General features: G+C 44.1%; 1 protein-coding gene across 1 annotated transcript; it reads right to left on the bottom strand.

Annotated features, from left to right (window-relative positions):
* Window positions 1–239: 239 nt before the first annotated feature.
* On the bottom strand, window positions 240–7,880 carry ccdc177 (coiled-coil domain containing 177). The gene is made up of 3 exons (XM_072457420.1): window positions 7,696–7,880; window positions 3,642–6,700; window positions 240–1,012 (listed from the first exon to the last, which is right to left on the bottom strand). The coding sequence occupies exon 2, from the start codon at window positions 6,692–6,694 to the stop codon at window positions 4,235–4,237; it is 2,460 nt and encodes an 819-aa protein (XP_072313521.1). The 5' UTR covers window positions 6,695–6,700; window positions 7,696–7,880; the 3' UTR covers window positions 240–1,012; window positions 3,642–4,234.
* Window positions 7,881–15,489: the final 7,609 nt, after the last annotated feature.

Genomic DNA, 15,489 nt, shown 5'->3' with positions numbered 1-15,489 from the left:
GACACTTTCAGATCTGCTCCAACACGAACCAGGAGAAACAAACAAGCCTATATAGTGCACCTTTAATTAGCTGGAATTAGTCTTTTACTGTACCAGAAATAGAAAGACTGGGAAATAACCAAACACAATCTACATTAAAAAGGATAGTTCACATATAGTAAATGTGTAATGTACATGTATATACTGTGACAAACGTATTACTTGTATTTAACAAAACAGTAAACGCAAATGTATCTTGAAAAAATGATTTTATTTTTCTTTGATTGTATGCACACATTGTTTTGTACAGGGTTTATTCACAGTTTGCATGTTCATTTTAAAAACTGACAGAATAATATTTAGTCATTTGCTTGCATAATTGGCCGCCTTCACCAAATTATATATATCGAATGGCACATTTTAACATCATTTGCCTTTGTGGGGAATAAAAAACAAGCATTGGTTACGCCGCAAAATTAACACTGATACATTTTCATAAAGTTACATTCCGATCATTGACAAATACAATAGACGGCAAGCATCGTGTTGTTTCTGTAGTTTTAAAGACAAGCAGGAAACTGTAAATTTGGCTTGTAACAGAGGAATAATGAAATAATAAACTTCATCAACACTAACCACCTGAATGTCTTTCTCTGATGATAACACGTATATATCTTAAAAGCAAGCATTTAATACATATCATGACCATCTACAAATGATACAGTGACACAAAAAATGATAATAAGGGGAGATGTGAGAGCCAACAATGCAACGACAACAAGCCTTAAGTGATAAAGCTGTTTCTGAACCTTTACATGTCATCTCTGCGTAGGTAGTAGAAGGCTTATGGTTCGCTCCAGGGTGAGACAGAATCAGATTGTTGTTTTTAGCAGCACAAAAATGGCACTAAAATGATAATTTGGCGGATGATATGGACGTAGTTTCATTTGGGACGAGTTCACTTCGGTGTTGGTTTGAAAGCTGTGGTTTAGAGGGACTTGGTTTGATGGTTGATGATGACGACCTCCAGGATCTGCAACGAAATAACTAGATCAGATGGAGAATGTGAATGCTTCTTGAATCGTAGGTATTTTAAAGGGATTAGGAGGAATAAGGAATAGCTGTCTAGACACATTGACAGCAAAAGAACACAACAAAGAACACAAATGAAGATCGCTGTCATGCAAAATTAAACTTGAAGTTGTAGTTTGCTAAGATTATTTGTAGGGAATGTCCTTTTTCGTTCCCAGATTACAAAAAAATGTCACTAATTGATCGACATAAAGATTTCATGCCACATAATCTTGTGGGATCAATTTGCAACCAGATTGTCCTCACAAGGAAAAATAACTTAATTTTTTAATCATTTTAAATCGTTTTTACATGTGGCTTGGATAAAAAAAAGCATTAAAAGAAGTTTTAAAAAGCAGCTCTACAGTTACAACATAAAATAAATAAAAAATGTGAGCCTTAAATTGTGAACTGAGCCTCATTTTAACATATTTATTATGAATTATGTCAAAATCTCGCCTTGTCTCGTTCTTGTGGTAATTCTGCATTGTCCCACCCTTAATAAATTGAATTATGATGTTCATGGATGCAGCGTTGTCTGACAATATGCCGCACAACAAACCTAACCACTCTGTCTGTGACATTTAAACCGGCCTCTCATGAGTGTCATCGTCTGTGGATAATCTGAGCGTCATCAGTCCGGGGTCTAAGCCTGTCTGTTCATATAATGCCCTGCTCTGTCCAGTCTGGTTATGGTGTAAGGCTATTTGTCCGTAAAACCAGAGAGAACAAGCAAACGTCACTAGTAAATCATTATCACTCTTAAATTGGGACAAACTAGTGAAAAGTCCACTGGATTCTGACTCCTTGTGTATTAAATCAATCACTAATCAAATCCACGTGTAAGCAAACATGGCACAATTATCATGGCCATTAACAATAATATCACAATAATTATTACAATATTTACAGTTTAAAATGTTATGGTTATTAATATTTATAGCTGTAATATCATGAGTTACAGTATTTTGTTATAAGTGAAATTAACAACAATCTTAAGTCATTTTTCTGCACAATACAAAGTGGAGTAATGAAGCTAGCGTAAATTCAGCCTGGAAGACCTAACTCCACCCTATCTACGTCCACTGCTGCACCACTGCCGGGGTCTGAGCGCCAAATAACCCATGTAATAAAGCTTGCTAAATGCTCCTTTGTGTCTCCAGAGTCTCTCCGGGGTGAAGTGTACAACAAAAGTGTACATGTTTCTACTGTGCAAATATTAGAGCATCTGGAAACAAAGCACAAATGCAAATAAAACACAGTAACTTTTTCATCTGGCTGTTTTTGCCACATTAACTCTATTTTGTAATTCAAAAAGTTTGATTTCCTCGTCACAAACCTGATGAATTGTTGCAGTATGTGTTTTTCTAATTAAAGATTTTATTGTTGTTTGGTTGTGATCTCAGTGATCGTAAAGAATTGTTAAATCGTGTTGTTTTTCCCCCACAATAATCGTAACACCAAAATTATGCTGTGCACATCACATCATGTTCTCTGCTCTGTGAATCACTGCCCACTGTATTATCCCTTTATCACTATGGCAACGGCGGGCTCAGAGGGCACAAGCCAGTACGTGCATCTCTTTCTTTTCAATCTGACGGTGCAGGATTAATGCAGATGCAGAGGATTTTGCACGAAGATGTGTTTTTGGTCATTTGTGAGCATGAAGATGGGAACAGAATAGAGGAACGCTGTTTCAGTAGCTCAATACAAATAAGCCTATCCATGCGTTTCAGAAAGATGAGCAACTAGGACTGTTGCCATAGCGATTAACAATTTAGAACAAAATCTTCCTATATCCTATAAATGGGAAAAAGTCCTCAAAATGTTGGAAAAAAGCATAAATTACACAATAAATTAATCAATTGATTAATAAAACATTGCAGGTTTTTAGTTAATTCACTCAATTTTATCCTTTATATCACCATAAATAAAACATTTAGATAAGTACATTTATTTGGAGCTAAAGGTTTTTGGGGAGTATTTAAAGATAAAGCAGCTACACAAAGAAATAGATATATTATTAAAGAACTAATTTATTTAAATAGCGTTATAAATAGTATTACAATCACAGTAATCACAACTTGCACGTTGTTTTGGCAAAGCATTATTTTTCTGAATGCATATAATAAATGGGTTTGACTGTCAGTCTGATTACTGTAAATTAATGGATTTGTTCATTCACTTAAAATTGAATAATAGTGGCATATTTAATTTATTTAAAGCCATGATTTTTGGGATGTATATCTAAGGATTAAGCGCCTAAACTAAGAAATATGTACATTATTATTATTATTAGTAAGTAAGTATTAATTTTTTCTAAGGTTTTATATATTATAATTGCATTTTATTTGAATTTACATTTTATTTTTTTATGGATTATTATGGATTTACATTTGTTGATAATTACGCACTGTAAAAACAACTGTATTTTCCTTTTTTGTTACTCCAGTCAAAACATTGTGGTGTGTGGTTATCGCATTTTGCTTTAGCACCGCTTTTATTTCTATTGCCCTTCTGAATATGTTTCATTTTACTGGTGATTACTGAAATAAACTTTGGGGATTAGCACAAATGTAGAAAAGTCATACCTGTTATCGACCTTGACATATTTCTAGAAACACTGGCTTGGAGCGGTTCCGGGCCCTTCTTTGCTGCAGTGGGAGCCCTTTGCCGTGTTAAATGATTTTGGCAGAAAGTGAAATCCCATGTTGATTGGTCAGCAGCACGAGGCTCTTTGCATCGTCAGCTTTGAGTGAGTGGTTCAAGGCTATTTCTCTGCAGAGGCGGCCCACTGCATCATGTCATTAAGAAACGTTGCCCAAGGGCACATTGTCAAGCCATTTCCCTTTTTAGCTTGTTCGTGCCCTGCAGAAGGACTCTTAAAAGCTTTGTATCCCGGACTTGTGCTTCCTGGTTAACAATAGGTCTTTTCAACGGTGCATTTTTCAGGCCAGTGGAGAGGGCAGAGTGGAAGTGTGTTGTACCGGACGCTCCTGTTATGCACTCATCCATAATGAAGTATGTCCCGCATTGGCTTTCATACAGCTAAAGTCTGCTCTACGGCCATGTTATAATGTTAAAAAAGTACGAAAATTAAGGGTTAAGGTATGAAAAACACTGAAGTTGGAAAAATAGGGTAAAGCTGTTTGACGGTGAAGGCAGGTGAAATATGGTCTGTAGTTTATTTATCATCTAGACTCGCTTTGAGCTGTGCCTCTAGTGCCATTTTATCGAACGTACGCATGTTGGTCTCCTCTCTCACTTTGTCCCGCACGTGGAACGACGCTCGCGCGACAGACCGGGCGCTCTCCAAAACGGCCTTCTTCTCCTTGAAAATCTGCTCGCTTTTCTCCAGCTTCCTCTCGATGGACTGCATGAGCTCCAGCCTCCTCAGCCTCTCCTCCTCCTCCACCCTCTGCCTGTTGAGCTTCTGCAATCGCTCCTTCTCCTGTCGGCTCTGCACCGCCTTCAGCGCCTTCTCCTTTGCCCGCTCCTCCACCACCAGCGCCGCGTGCTGGGCCTTCTTTTCCGCCTCTTTAACTTTCGCCGCGAACTGCTGTTGCTGAATCTTCTCACGCCTCTCTGCAGCCTTGCGCGCTTTCTGAATCTGCTTCTCTTCTCGCTTGGCCTTCTCCTTCAACTCCTGCCCTCTGCGTTCCACAATCTGTTCGTATTTTTCCAGCGATCGGTTGAGTTTGTCCTCGGCTTGCCTCCGGGCCTCCTCCCGCTCCTCTTCCTCTCTGCGCGCGATCTCCTGGATGATGGCTGCGTGTCTTCTCCTTTCCGCCTTGTTCAAACCCAGTCGCTCTTCTTGTGCTTGGTGCTCCTTTTCCTGCCTTTTCAGCTCCGCTATGGTCAGCTTTTCTTTCAACAATAACCTTTCCTGCTCCAACATGGCGGCTCGCTCCTCCTCTAAGGCCTTAAGGTTCTGCTCCTGTAATACTTTCTTATGCTTTTCCTCTCTGGCTGCATGCTGCAACTTCAACAGACGATTTTTTTCTTGTTGCTCTGCCAACTCCTTCCACTTCTCCTCATTCTCCTCGACCTGTTTCAGCTTGGCCTCCGCATCCTCGCGGTCCTGCTGGCTGAGTCGCCGTTGCCGTACCGATATTTGATTTTGCCAGACTCGTTGACATTGCAGCACCGCCTTCTGTTTGTCCCTGTCCTCCTGCTCCCTCCGAAACTCCTCCATCCTCTTTTCACTGTCCCACTGGAGATGCGCCACGAATCTGGTTTGACTCATGATATCTTCCTCTTGGTATCTCGCTAGCATCAACGCCGCTATCTTCCTGTCCCGTTCCGAAACCGCTTTGAGACCTCTTCTTTTCACCTCCTTCACAATGCGCTCGATCTTTTGAGTCGTCTGGGGGGAGTGGCTTAGATCTCCCAAACTTAGACTTCGTCCCATTAGGGAATTGAATGTCGCTAATGTGCGCGCTCTAGGACTGGAAAACTTAGGCCAGTGATCTCTGGTTCCGTCCCAACTATAGGAAGAAGACGCACCCGACTCCGAAGAGGTGCATGTGTTTGTTGTGTTGGTAGATGTCGACGAATAAATTGGATCTACTTTCTTATGCAACGACTCCAGTGAATGGCTTTTACCTCGCACTTTAAGATGTCCATTATGCTGTCCAAAATGTCCTCCTATTACCCCATTTTGTTGAGTGGTAGCTGGTTTAGACACAGAGGATGCTAGCGTTGTGTTCGCTCTAGGAAAAGCAGGTGGTTTTGGGGTCGATCTGGGATATGTATTAGGAGTTTTACCCCCAGAGGCCTTCCTCGAAAACAAGGGAGGACCTGTGGATCCTTGTCGGGTCAGTCTGACTGGCTCCGTAGACTTGGTCCTGGATCTTTGGAAACCTCCTTTCGAAGATGCCAGAGAGCTTGTAGATCCAATTTTGGCCGTGCCGTTTTGGGTCGCTTTCGGAGAAGTGCTAAGAGAGTTGACAGAAGGCTTGGACGAAAGAGAGGATTTTAGCGCTGGACTTGTCACGTTTGAGGTCGGTCCGCTGTCCGGTGGTGTGATAACTGTAACTGTTTTCGGAGGCGACGCTTTGTTCTCCGGAGAAGGCGACACGCTACTATTAACCGCAGCTTGTAGGATCCTCCTTTTCTCCTCTCTCACTATCCTCTCCCTCTCCTCCCTGCACTGCCTCAGCTTGGCGTGTCTATCCCGTTCGTAAACCTCAAACAACCCGGTTGCGACCCGCATGGACCTCCCGGGAGCCTCTCTGGCAAAGTCCGACAAGGGCCGCGACAGCAACTCCACCGGCTTGACCCCGCATCGCGCACATGCTTCGAGGGAACGCGGACTGGTCAGGACGTAGCGACTTCCCTCGGCAGCTGGCGAGTCGAAATTGTACAGATCCAGGTGCAGTTTGGGTCCTAGATCTTGCTCGCTCTGTGGCGGGGGTTGTGGCGACGGGACGAAGTGGGGCGACGGGGTTTCTGGAATGGATATAGTGTGGCAGGGGCTCGGTTCAGCGCTGCCAGTGGGTGGAGTTTGGAAACAGGCGTCCCCGTCCTCCTCTGCCGTCCCGTCGCCGTCGTCTGTATTTTGGTCGGCCACTCGGGGGTCCTCAGCTGCCACGCTCGGACTCTTGCACTTGGTCTGCTCTTCTGCCTCCGAAGGGTCCACCATGATTGACTGCAGGGGGGGGGGGGGGGGGGGGGGGGGGCACAAGTGTGGTTGGAGACACATGGAAGAGAAATGAGGAAATATTCAATTAGGATTACAACATTCAAGCTATATATTAGGGGAGGTAGACAAATTAATGGCAAAATGTGCACTTTTGTGGTTCAAAACAAACTGTAAATATTACTTATTAATTTCCCTGTGCACATACTACTTTTCAGTACTAGTTGGAATTAAAACTATATAATAAAAGGTGAAAACAGACAGCTAAAAAAAAGATGAATAAATTCACATTTTAATAAGGGGAATTGTGTATAACCTATCTCAAATCTAATACAATTACACATACTTTATCAGACTAAAGAGTCAAACCAAAATTATTCTCACAGTGGCATAAAATAACAAACCTAAAATGTATTGCACATTATTAATTACCCGCCAACATTAAATTAATTCCTATAATTTTGGTGCCAATGTCTATTAGAAGGCTACTTTTTTACGCTGTTCCCCTCACACCCATTCTTCTATGTATAGTATTTGGGGGATGGTCCTGACACAAGTTCATGCATGCAGAAAACACAGATTCATACACTCCAGCTGAGACATATCTGGCCTCTAGGGAAGTGACATAACGCACGGCAACACCACAGTTTTTTTTTTATAGAGACGCTATTTTTGGCGAAGTTACTGGGCTGAGACGATTCGATTACTCTCAGACGTATTTTTTTACTCCACATCACTCAATCAACCTACAAACGCATCCTGGACCCAGCCATGACATTAATTTGCTTGTAATGGTGAGGCAGAAGGTGTGGTAAGGATCTATAATGAACACTTTGCCTGTGACTTTTCAATAACACGGGAAAGTGGCCACGGATTGCTTCAAACGCGTAATACATCTTAAAGCAAATTGCTATTAATAGGCCCCAGTGATGTAAAATGTCAGCGTCAGTGCAAATGTTATCCACAAGAACAAAACGTAAGGCCTGGGAGCCGCATGCACTAACCTGCCAGTGTGTACGCGCGTCTCAGTGCTGCTGCGGCTGGTGCTTTGTTCCCCTGTTCTCCGTGCACTGCCCCCTGTTTCCCGCATAATAATAACGCCAGGCGGAAAGGCTGATGATGAGGCCGCGGCGCCGCTTTGGGAGCATCACATCCCGCGCAGCATCGCGACAGACGGCGGACCTCGCGCCTGGATATCCGCACCGCCGCGAAGACAGGGGAAAGCTGAAATAACGGGGTTTAAAAAAAAATGCACTAAAGGCTCTCAGGTAAGATCGATATGTGTTGATTTGCCGGCGTCAAAGGCTGGCTGCGGTGAGGAGTCGCGCCGGACCCGAGTGCGCGCAGTAAACATCCGCGGTGCGCACCTGCTCAGCCTCAGCATCAGCATCACCATCATCTCTCTGTCCGCCTCCGTAGCTCCGCCCCCTGATGGAAAAGATGCTGGGAATATTTGTCGCTCCCCGCCCATCCATGCTGCCCATCCATGCTGCTCCCCCCCTGCTGCCCATCCATGCTGCCCCCCCCCCCCCCCCCATGCTGCCCACCCCCCCTGCTGCCCATCCATGCTGCCCCCCCCGTGCTGCCCTATGTGCCCATACACAGCGCCTTTAAACACGCCTGTCCACGCACAAAGAACACGCGGCTAATTGACTTAATGGTGTTTGCCCTTGAGCAAAACTACTAATAGGTCCAACCTTTTACTCTGATTCAAGATGTTATGACCCCTGGCTTATTTTCTCTCACATTGAGTAGTATAGGAAGTAGAGTTTAAATGAAAATGACATTAATAAAACTATTTTATTGCGTTGCTCATCACATTTAAGCTGTTAAATGTATCAAGGATATATCAAGGCTTTATGTTACTTTTTTTTTAACCTATTGAACCACTGTGCGGCGCTGCATTCTTCTTGAAGCAATGGGTTGCCTAGATGTAATGCTTTATGGCTCACCTCACCTGACACAACTATGATTACTGCAGGGAGGCACTTGAAGTGACTGGTAACGAAGACTTAAAGAATGTGCCACGACAAAGGCCTTTCCTCTGCAATAAATTCTTATTATTTTTTCAAAATAAAAATTAAAGTAATGTCACAATTAACAGTGAAGCACAATTTTCAAATATATTGATCAGTCAAGATTTATTTCAGACTCAAAGATGTCCATATAACACATTTAAAAACAGACAAAACAACAATACAAGTACAATTTAAAGTCTATAAGCCCTTTCTCTAGCGCCTCAAGAGTTCAGAGAAGAATCTGACATCGCTTTGCTCAGGCATTGTTAAAGAATGTATATATTATTTATAATTATAGTATGGTCAATGTAGATTTGCAACAACATAGTGATGTAATGTAGTGAAACCTCTGAGATAAATGTTGCATGACATTGCAATCTCAGACTCTGCCGCTTGATGGCACTGCAATCTCTGTTTCAAAGGGTGCATGATATTACTGGGTGTAAACTGAATGCTTGGACATTTGGAGTGAGCGAAATTAAAGACAACATGGGAAACTTCATCCTTTTTGATTTTTGCCATTGATAGTCTTTCTAAACAGGAATCAAATTAACTAATTTATTCTAGGTAAAGAAACGTTTATGTTTTCAAGAGCAGACTTAAGACCCATCTTTTTTATAAATATGGATTTTATTTTAATTGTATGTATTTATTTTAGGCTTACTAAAATATTGGAGGCTCATATTTATATGTTCTAGATTTATTATATTTCTACCCCAATGTTTTCACAAATTCATTAATTTTATATTCTAGGTGTTAGCGTCAACTCATTTTGTTATTTTTAATTGCCTCATCTCTTCCTACCTCTGGGCCCTGTGTCCTGACTGAGGTTTGCCTCATCTCTCCTCTGTGTCCTGACGGAGGTTTGCCTCATCTCTTCTCTGTGTCCTGACGGAGGTTTGCCTCATCTCTTCTCTGTGTCCTGACGGAGGTTTGCCTCATCTCTTCTCTGTGTCCTGACGGAGGTTTGCCTCATCTCTTCTCTGTGTCCTGACGGAGGTTTGCCTCATCTCTTCTCTGTGTCCTGACAGAGGTTTGCCTCACCTCTTCTCTGTGTCCTGATGGAGGTTTGCCTCATCTCTCCTCTGTGTCCTGACGGAGGTTTGCCTCATCTCTTCTCTGTGTCCTGACGGAGGTTTGCCTCATCTCTTCTCTGTGTCCTGACGGAGGTTTGCCTCACCTCTTCTCTGTGTCCTGATGGAGGTTTGCCTCATCTCTCCTCTGTGTCCTGACGGAGGTTTGCCTCATCTCTTCTCTGTGTCCTGACGGAGGTTTGCCTCATCTCTTCTCTGTGTCCTGACGGAGGTTTGCCTCATCTCTTCTCTGTGTCCTGACGGAGGTTTGCCTCATCTCTTCTCTGTGTCCTGACGGAGGTTTGCCTCATCTCTTCTCTGTGTCCTGACGGAGGTTTGCCTCACCTCTTCTCTGTGTCCTGATGGAGGTTTGCCTCATCTCTCCTCTGTGTCCTGACGGAGGTTTGCCTCATCTCTTCTCTGTGTCCTGACGGAGGTTTGCCTCACTTCTTCTCTGTGTCCTGACGGAGGTTTGCCTCATCTCTTCTCTGTGTCCTGACGGAGGTTTGCCTCATCTCTTCTCTGTGTCCTGACGGAGGTTTGCCTCATCTCTTCTCTGTGTCCTGACAGAGGTTTGCCTCACCTCTTCTCTGTGTCCTGACGGAGGTTTGCCTCATCTCTTCTCTGTGTCCTGACAGAGGTTTGCCTCACCTCTTCTCTGTGTCCTGATGGAGGTTTGCCTCATCTCTCATCTGGGCTCTGTGTCCTGATGGGGGTTTGCCTCATCTCTCCTCAAGGCCCTGTGTCCCGATGGAGGTTTGCCTCATCTCTCATCTGGGCTCTGTGTCCTGATGGGGGTTTGCCTCATCTCTCATCTGGGCTCTGTGTCCTGACGGAGGTTTGCCTCATCTCTCCTCTGGGCCCCGTGTCCTGACAGAGGTTTGCCTCATCTCTCCTCTGGGCCCCGTGTCCTGATGGAGGTTTGCCTCATCTCTCCTCTGGGCCCAAACCTCCTGACGGAGGTTTGCCTCATCCTCTCCTCATGTTCATTATTTCAGTGTGCGCATGTGCTTGTGTGTGAGGGAATGTGGGAGGTAGGAGGGGTTGTGTGTGTGTGTGTGTGTGTGTGTGTGTCTGTTCGTGTTTGCATGTGTCTCTTTCTGTTTTCTTTTATGGATGTTAAGATGTTGATGTAAAAAATTAGACCACAATCCCTCTCCTTTCGAGCTTGTTTTACATAAGCCACACCAAATTAATTTCTCTGGTCTAAGAGGAATTCATGTATAAAATCCTCATGACTCAACATAAGCCCATCATTACTAAATGAAGTGTAACATATAAATGCATTAAGACCGGTCTGGTCCAGTTCTAGATCAGAACCAGGATTAGAAAACTGTCATTCTGAAGGTCTCTGTCGACCCACTAAACTCCTGACCCAAAGTCGAGGAGGGTGGGTGATGTGGTGGTGATACGGGGGGCAGTGCTGGTTTAATTGGCCCCTCCCATGAGTCGTATTAGGGGGACAGTGTGAATCCAGTGACCAGAGGAACGTGCGGGCCATGGTTTGTTAACTAGGGGCATGGGGTCTGGAGGGCGCAGACAAATGTTTTTGTTTGTGTTTTTGGTGGGGCATGCTCCTCTCTACAGATGGACATGGGTTCATCAAGAGGTGAGAATATTTCTGTAATGAGGCAATCATTTGAGAGTAAATTGTAATACTATTTATATTTGCCTATATGCAAACTACTAACTTTCATAAAACTTAAAATATGTATTTAAAAAATGTGCTTGAATTCTTGTTTAACATATTTTATGTTTTTGGTGAAGCTTAATTTAGTTCCTGGTTTAACATGAGCAACAGATGTGAATAAATGGTTATTAGGGTGTAAAAACAGGCCAAAAGCTTGTTTTATTTATCCAATATTTATCTGCTGATAAAAATATACGTAATCTTTATTCTGTTGAATAGTTGTTTAAACGACAATGTAGTTCCTTTTGCATACACCTACTTGCCTCACTGCAAGAAGATGCCAAGTTAAATTCCTTAACCAAGAGGGGCTTTGTGTGAAATTGGACTGTCTACCCAGTTGGTTCCACTAGTATAATTTGCCCCATGTGGCATTGGGACCAAATGGAAAAAAAACTATTATTATCTATTATTAACTAGTATTATTTGATCACAGACCATATTCAACAACAATCACTCACGATATTTAGAGCAATGTATTTTGGTTATCCAACTGACGTTACAAACCATTAACATGGAAATCCAAAATAATGAAGGATGAAGAATGATTCATGGACAATCTGTGATAATCCATCCAAGACACTATGACATTCATGTGAAATGAGCCTAGAGACTCTTTTATTTTTTATTAAATATTTTCAGATCAATGTGAGAACATCACACAAAGACCTGACAGAGCGAGTGTGAGAAAGTCCAGCCTGATGTGCATCTGTGTGATGCCCTGCTGGTCCTGTGAAGACAGGGACCTTTGGGTGCCCCCTCTTCACATCTCCAGTCAGAGTTTGCCAACAGAAAGGACACGTCTTTGGACACTTTCAACAGTTCCCCCCTGACCCTATGCTACTGCCCCCCTCCACAACCATCCTAGAGCGGAGCAGACCCCTCCTCAGCACAGGGGAAAGGTCCCTGAGACAGAGCTGTTGATTCAATCAGTTGAGCGCTATGCTCAATTAGACAGCCATAAGGGCCGAGAGAGTGGGGGCCGAGGAGGACAAGCGGAGGGCTGTAATTGTGAATGACAGTGTGTAAACAGAGGGTGAATGGAGCTCGCAGGTGTGTGACACCAGACCAGGCTCAATGGCCTTTTTCACACTTTCTCTGAGCGCATAGCGCTGCTGTTTGTTTGTGCTGTCACTTCACTTGTTCTCTGTTATAGAGGCTCTTACTCTGATCTTTACTGCCAAATGCACACTTTGTTTCAGGAGCAAGTGAAGATTGCAGCCAGTACATGTAAAATATGTGGAATCTATAAAATCAAGTCCAGATGACACTTTAAAGGAGAAAGCTTTCTATGTGACCCCCAATTTTTCCATCCAGCCACCAGCTTTTCTCTCTGTCAGACAGCCGCATTAGCTCAAATGGGACTAAAAATGGAAACATTATTTCTTTGCCTATATATGGATAGATTCTTCGTCAGCAACTTAAATGTAATGTTGGCTATGTTTTGTCTTTTAGCTTGAGATTCTGATATGATAAATTCTTCAGGTGAAGGCCAAAAATAATTAAAATAATCAGTTTGACAGATATACTGTATACCATGAGAGATCCCAAACATAATAGTCTGCACTTTCACGGTTCAAACAATGCCTGACATGTATGGAGCGTGCAAATACAGTACATTTATATTGTATGTACAACAAAAGTATATTTTGAATTTGAACTCTAACCTTCTCATTATTTAGTGTCTATCCCACTGTGTGTGTACTGTCCACGGGGCATTAGTGGTGAACATCTGTGATGGCCCGCTGTGGGCCGGCCCGTCTCTGGGTGGCCCTCATCCCATGTGTTCGGTCCACAGACACCTGCTAATTTAGTCTGTATGTGCCAATGTGATCCTCTGGGGAAGATGGGCCGCAGCAGTAATTGGGAAGTACAGATCTATTGAGTGTGTCCATTCAGTTCTTTATGTTAGTGAGGGTTTCTTTGATGTGCGGCCAAATTACAACAACATTAAAGTGTCAACCTGTGCGTTCCCTAAACAGCCCTCAGCCTCACACAGACCAGTTTGTTAAGAGTGAGCGCCCAATGGAAGGAGATAGAAACTCGTTAACATTCCTCCAGTGCCCTGTCCCTGGTCTTCTGTATCACCTCTGGACTTTTAGACCTCAATCTAGATCGCCCAGACTAATACAGATCTCACTGTTCGAAAGTTAGATAGCGTTCTGCAGAGTTTGCATGCTCTTCTTATGTTCTGCAAGTTTCCTCCGGGTGCTCCTCTAGAATAATGGTTCTCAAACTGGGGGTCAGGAGACCAATGGAGGTCTTCAAAATGTATTTCAGGGGGTCCCCAGAGGATATAAGAGAAGCTCTAGAGCCCGAGCCCGACCGCTCTAGAGCCCGAGCCCGTCCGCTCTAGAGCCCGACCGCTCTAGAGCCCCGACCGCTCCAGGGCCCGAGCCCGACCGCTCCAGAACCCCAGCCCGACCACTCCAGAGCCCCAGCCCGACCGCTCCAGAGCCCCAGCCCGACCGCTCCAGGGCCCGAGCCCGACCGCTCCAGAACCCCAGCCCGACCGCTCCAGAGCCCCAGCCCGACCGCTCCAGAGCCCCAGCCCGACCGCTCCAGAGCCCCAGCCCGACCGCTCCAGAGCCCCAGCCCGACCGCTCCAGAGCCCCAGCCCGACCGCTCCAGAGCCCCAGCCCGACCGCTCTAGAGCCCGACCGCTGCTCTAGAGCCCGACCGCTGCTCTAGAGCCCGACCGCTCTAGAACATGGGACTCACATTGTGGCTCAGGGCCACAGTGAACAAAACATTGGATCTGTGTGAACTGATTTATTTGATGATAAATAAAACATGTTAATTGATGCATGGGTCATATGATGTAACTTGGTTGCCAAAATTACCTACAGGGGATTTTGAATCCTTGAGGGCCTTAAGACATCTCCACACAACCAGATGAGTCATTTTGTCTTGTGTTCTCTCCCGTCCTCTTACAGTTGTTCTAATCCATCTCTTGAAGTTATACCCCTGATTGTACATTTACTGAAGAATTCAAATATGCCACTTCTTTTTCATGCCCTCGTCCCTGTGTGAAAGCTCCCCTGACTGAAAGCACTGCCCACACATCATTAATGCTGACCCTAATTGTGCCAATTCCCGAGCTCAATAGCTCTAATTAAAACCTCTTCAGCGGGCCACTCCAAAAGGCGCTCAACTGTGATTGGGCGCGATTTAAAAATATCCCATAGACAAAGCAGAGGGCGCAGGACCTGAGATGGGGGGAGCAGACCCCTCCACAGAGTGACCGCAAGGCCCTCCTCTAAAGGCCTCTGCTGCCGGACACCTGCACCCCACTCACTGGGCTCACACATTCTTTTGAACTTGTTCTTACCAAGCTTCATTGTGAAAGAAATGAAAAGATCAGAGGAAAACTGAAGTTACAGTTTCATCTCTTTGAGCTGCTGGACATCACGGCTCATTTATGCACTTCAAGGCAGAATTAATCTACTTGATGGTGACATTTTTTCCACCATTCACATGCAGCTAAACAAGTAATGAATTGTATAGATACATTATAATGAATACAATTAAGAAGGAGAGGCACAGAAGACAAAGGCACACTCAAGATACACACATGAAGGACTAAGGGTTCAACAGTTTCTGGCAATGACACAAATGTAATTCATGGGAGAGGAACATGTACCGCCTCGCACAGCAAAACCTCAGAGTCGTCTCCTTAACACTGAGACCACTAGGACGTAAGTGTCTTTAACGTGTTACACTAACTATGATTTGCTAGCTTCTCCCTAAGCACAGTTAAGTCTTCTCTAATGCTTCACGACTTATGTGACAGCTATTGACCCGAATCAATGGATCTGTTCATTGTGGCCTGAGTGGCAGGTTAAATGTCACCAGTCCATTATAGTCCACTCTCTGCTTGTGAATGGCCACTAGAAACTTAAAATTGACCCTTACAATTGCCCAGTTATTGTTCTTCTCCCCTGATCCTGGGCTGAGGTTACGCAGCTGCCTTTCTCCTCTCTCTCGAGTCCAACTGACCACAGCAGCTCCGCAAACCTT

Source organism: Eucyclogobius newberryi, unplaced genomic scaffold (genome assembly GCF_026437365.1).
Source record: "Eucyclogobius newberryi isolate DKJ021-1_F unplaced genomic scaffold, fEucNew1.0.hap1 SCAF_21, whole genome shotgun sequence".
NCBI lineage: Eukaryota > Metazoa > Chordata > Actinopteri > Gobiiformes > Gobiidae > Eucyclogobius > Eucyclogobius newberryi.
This window is presented reverse-complemented; position numbering and strand designations above follow the sequence as displayed.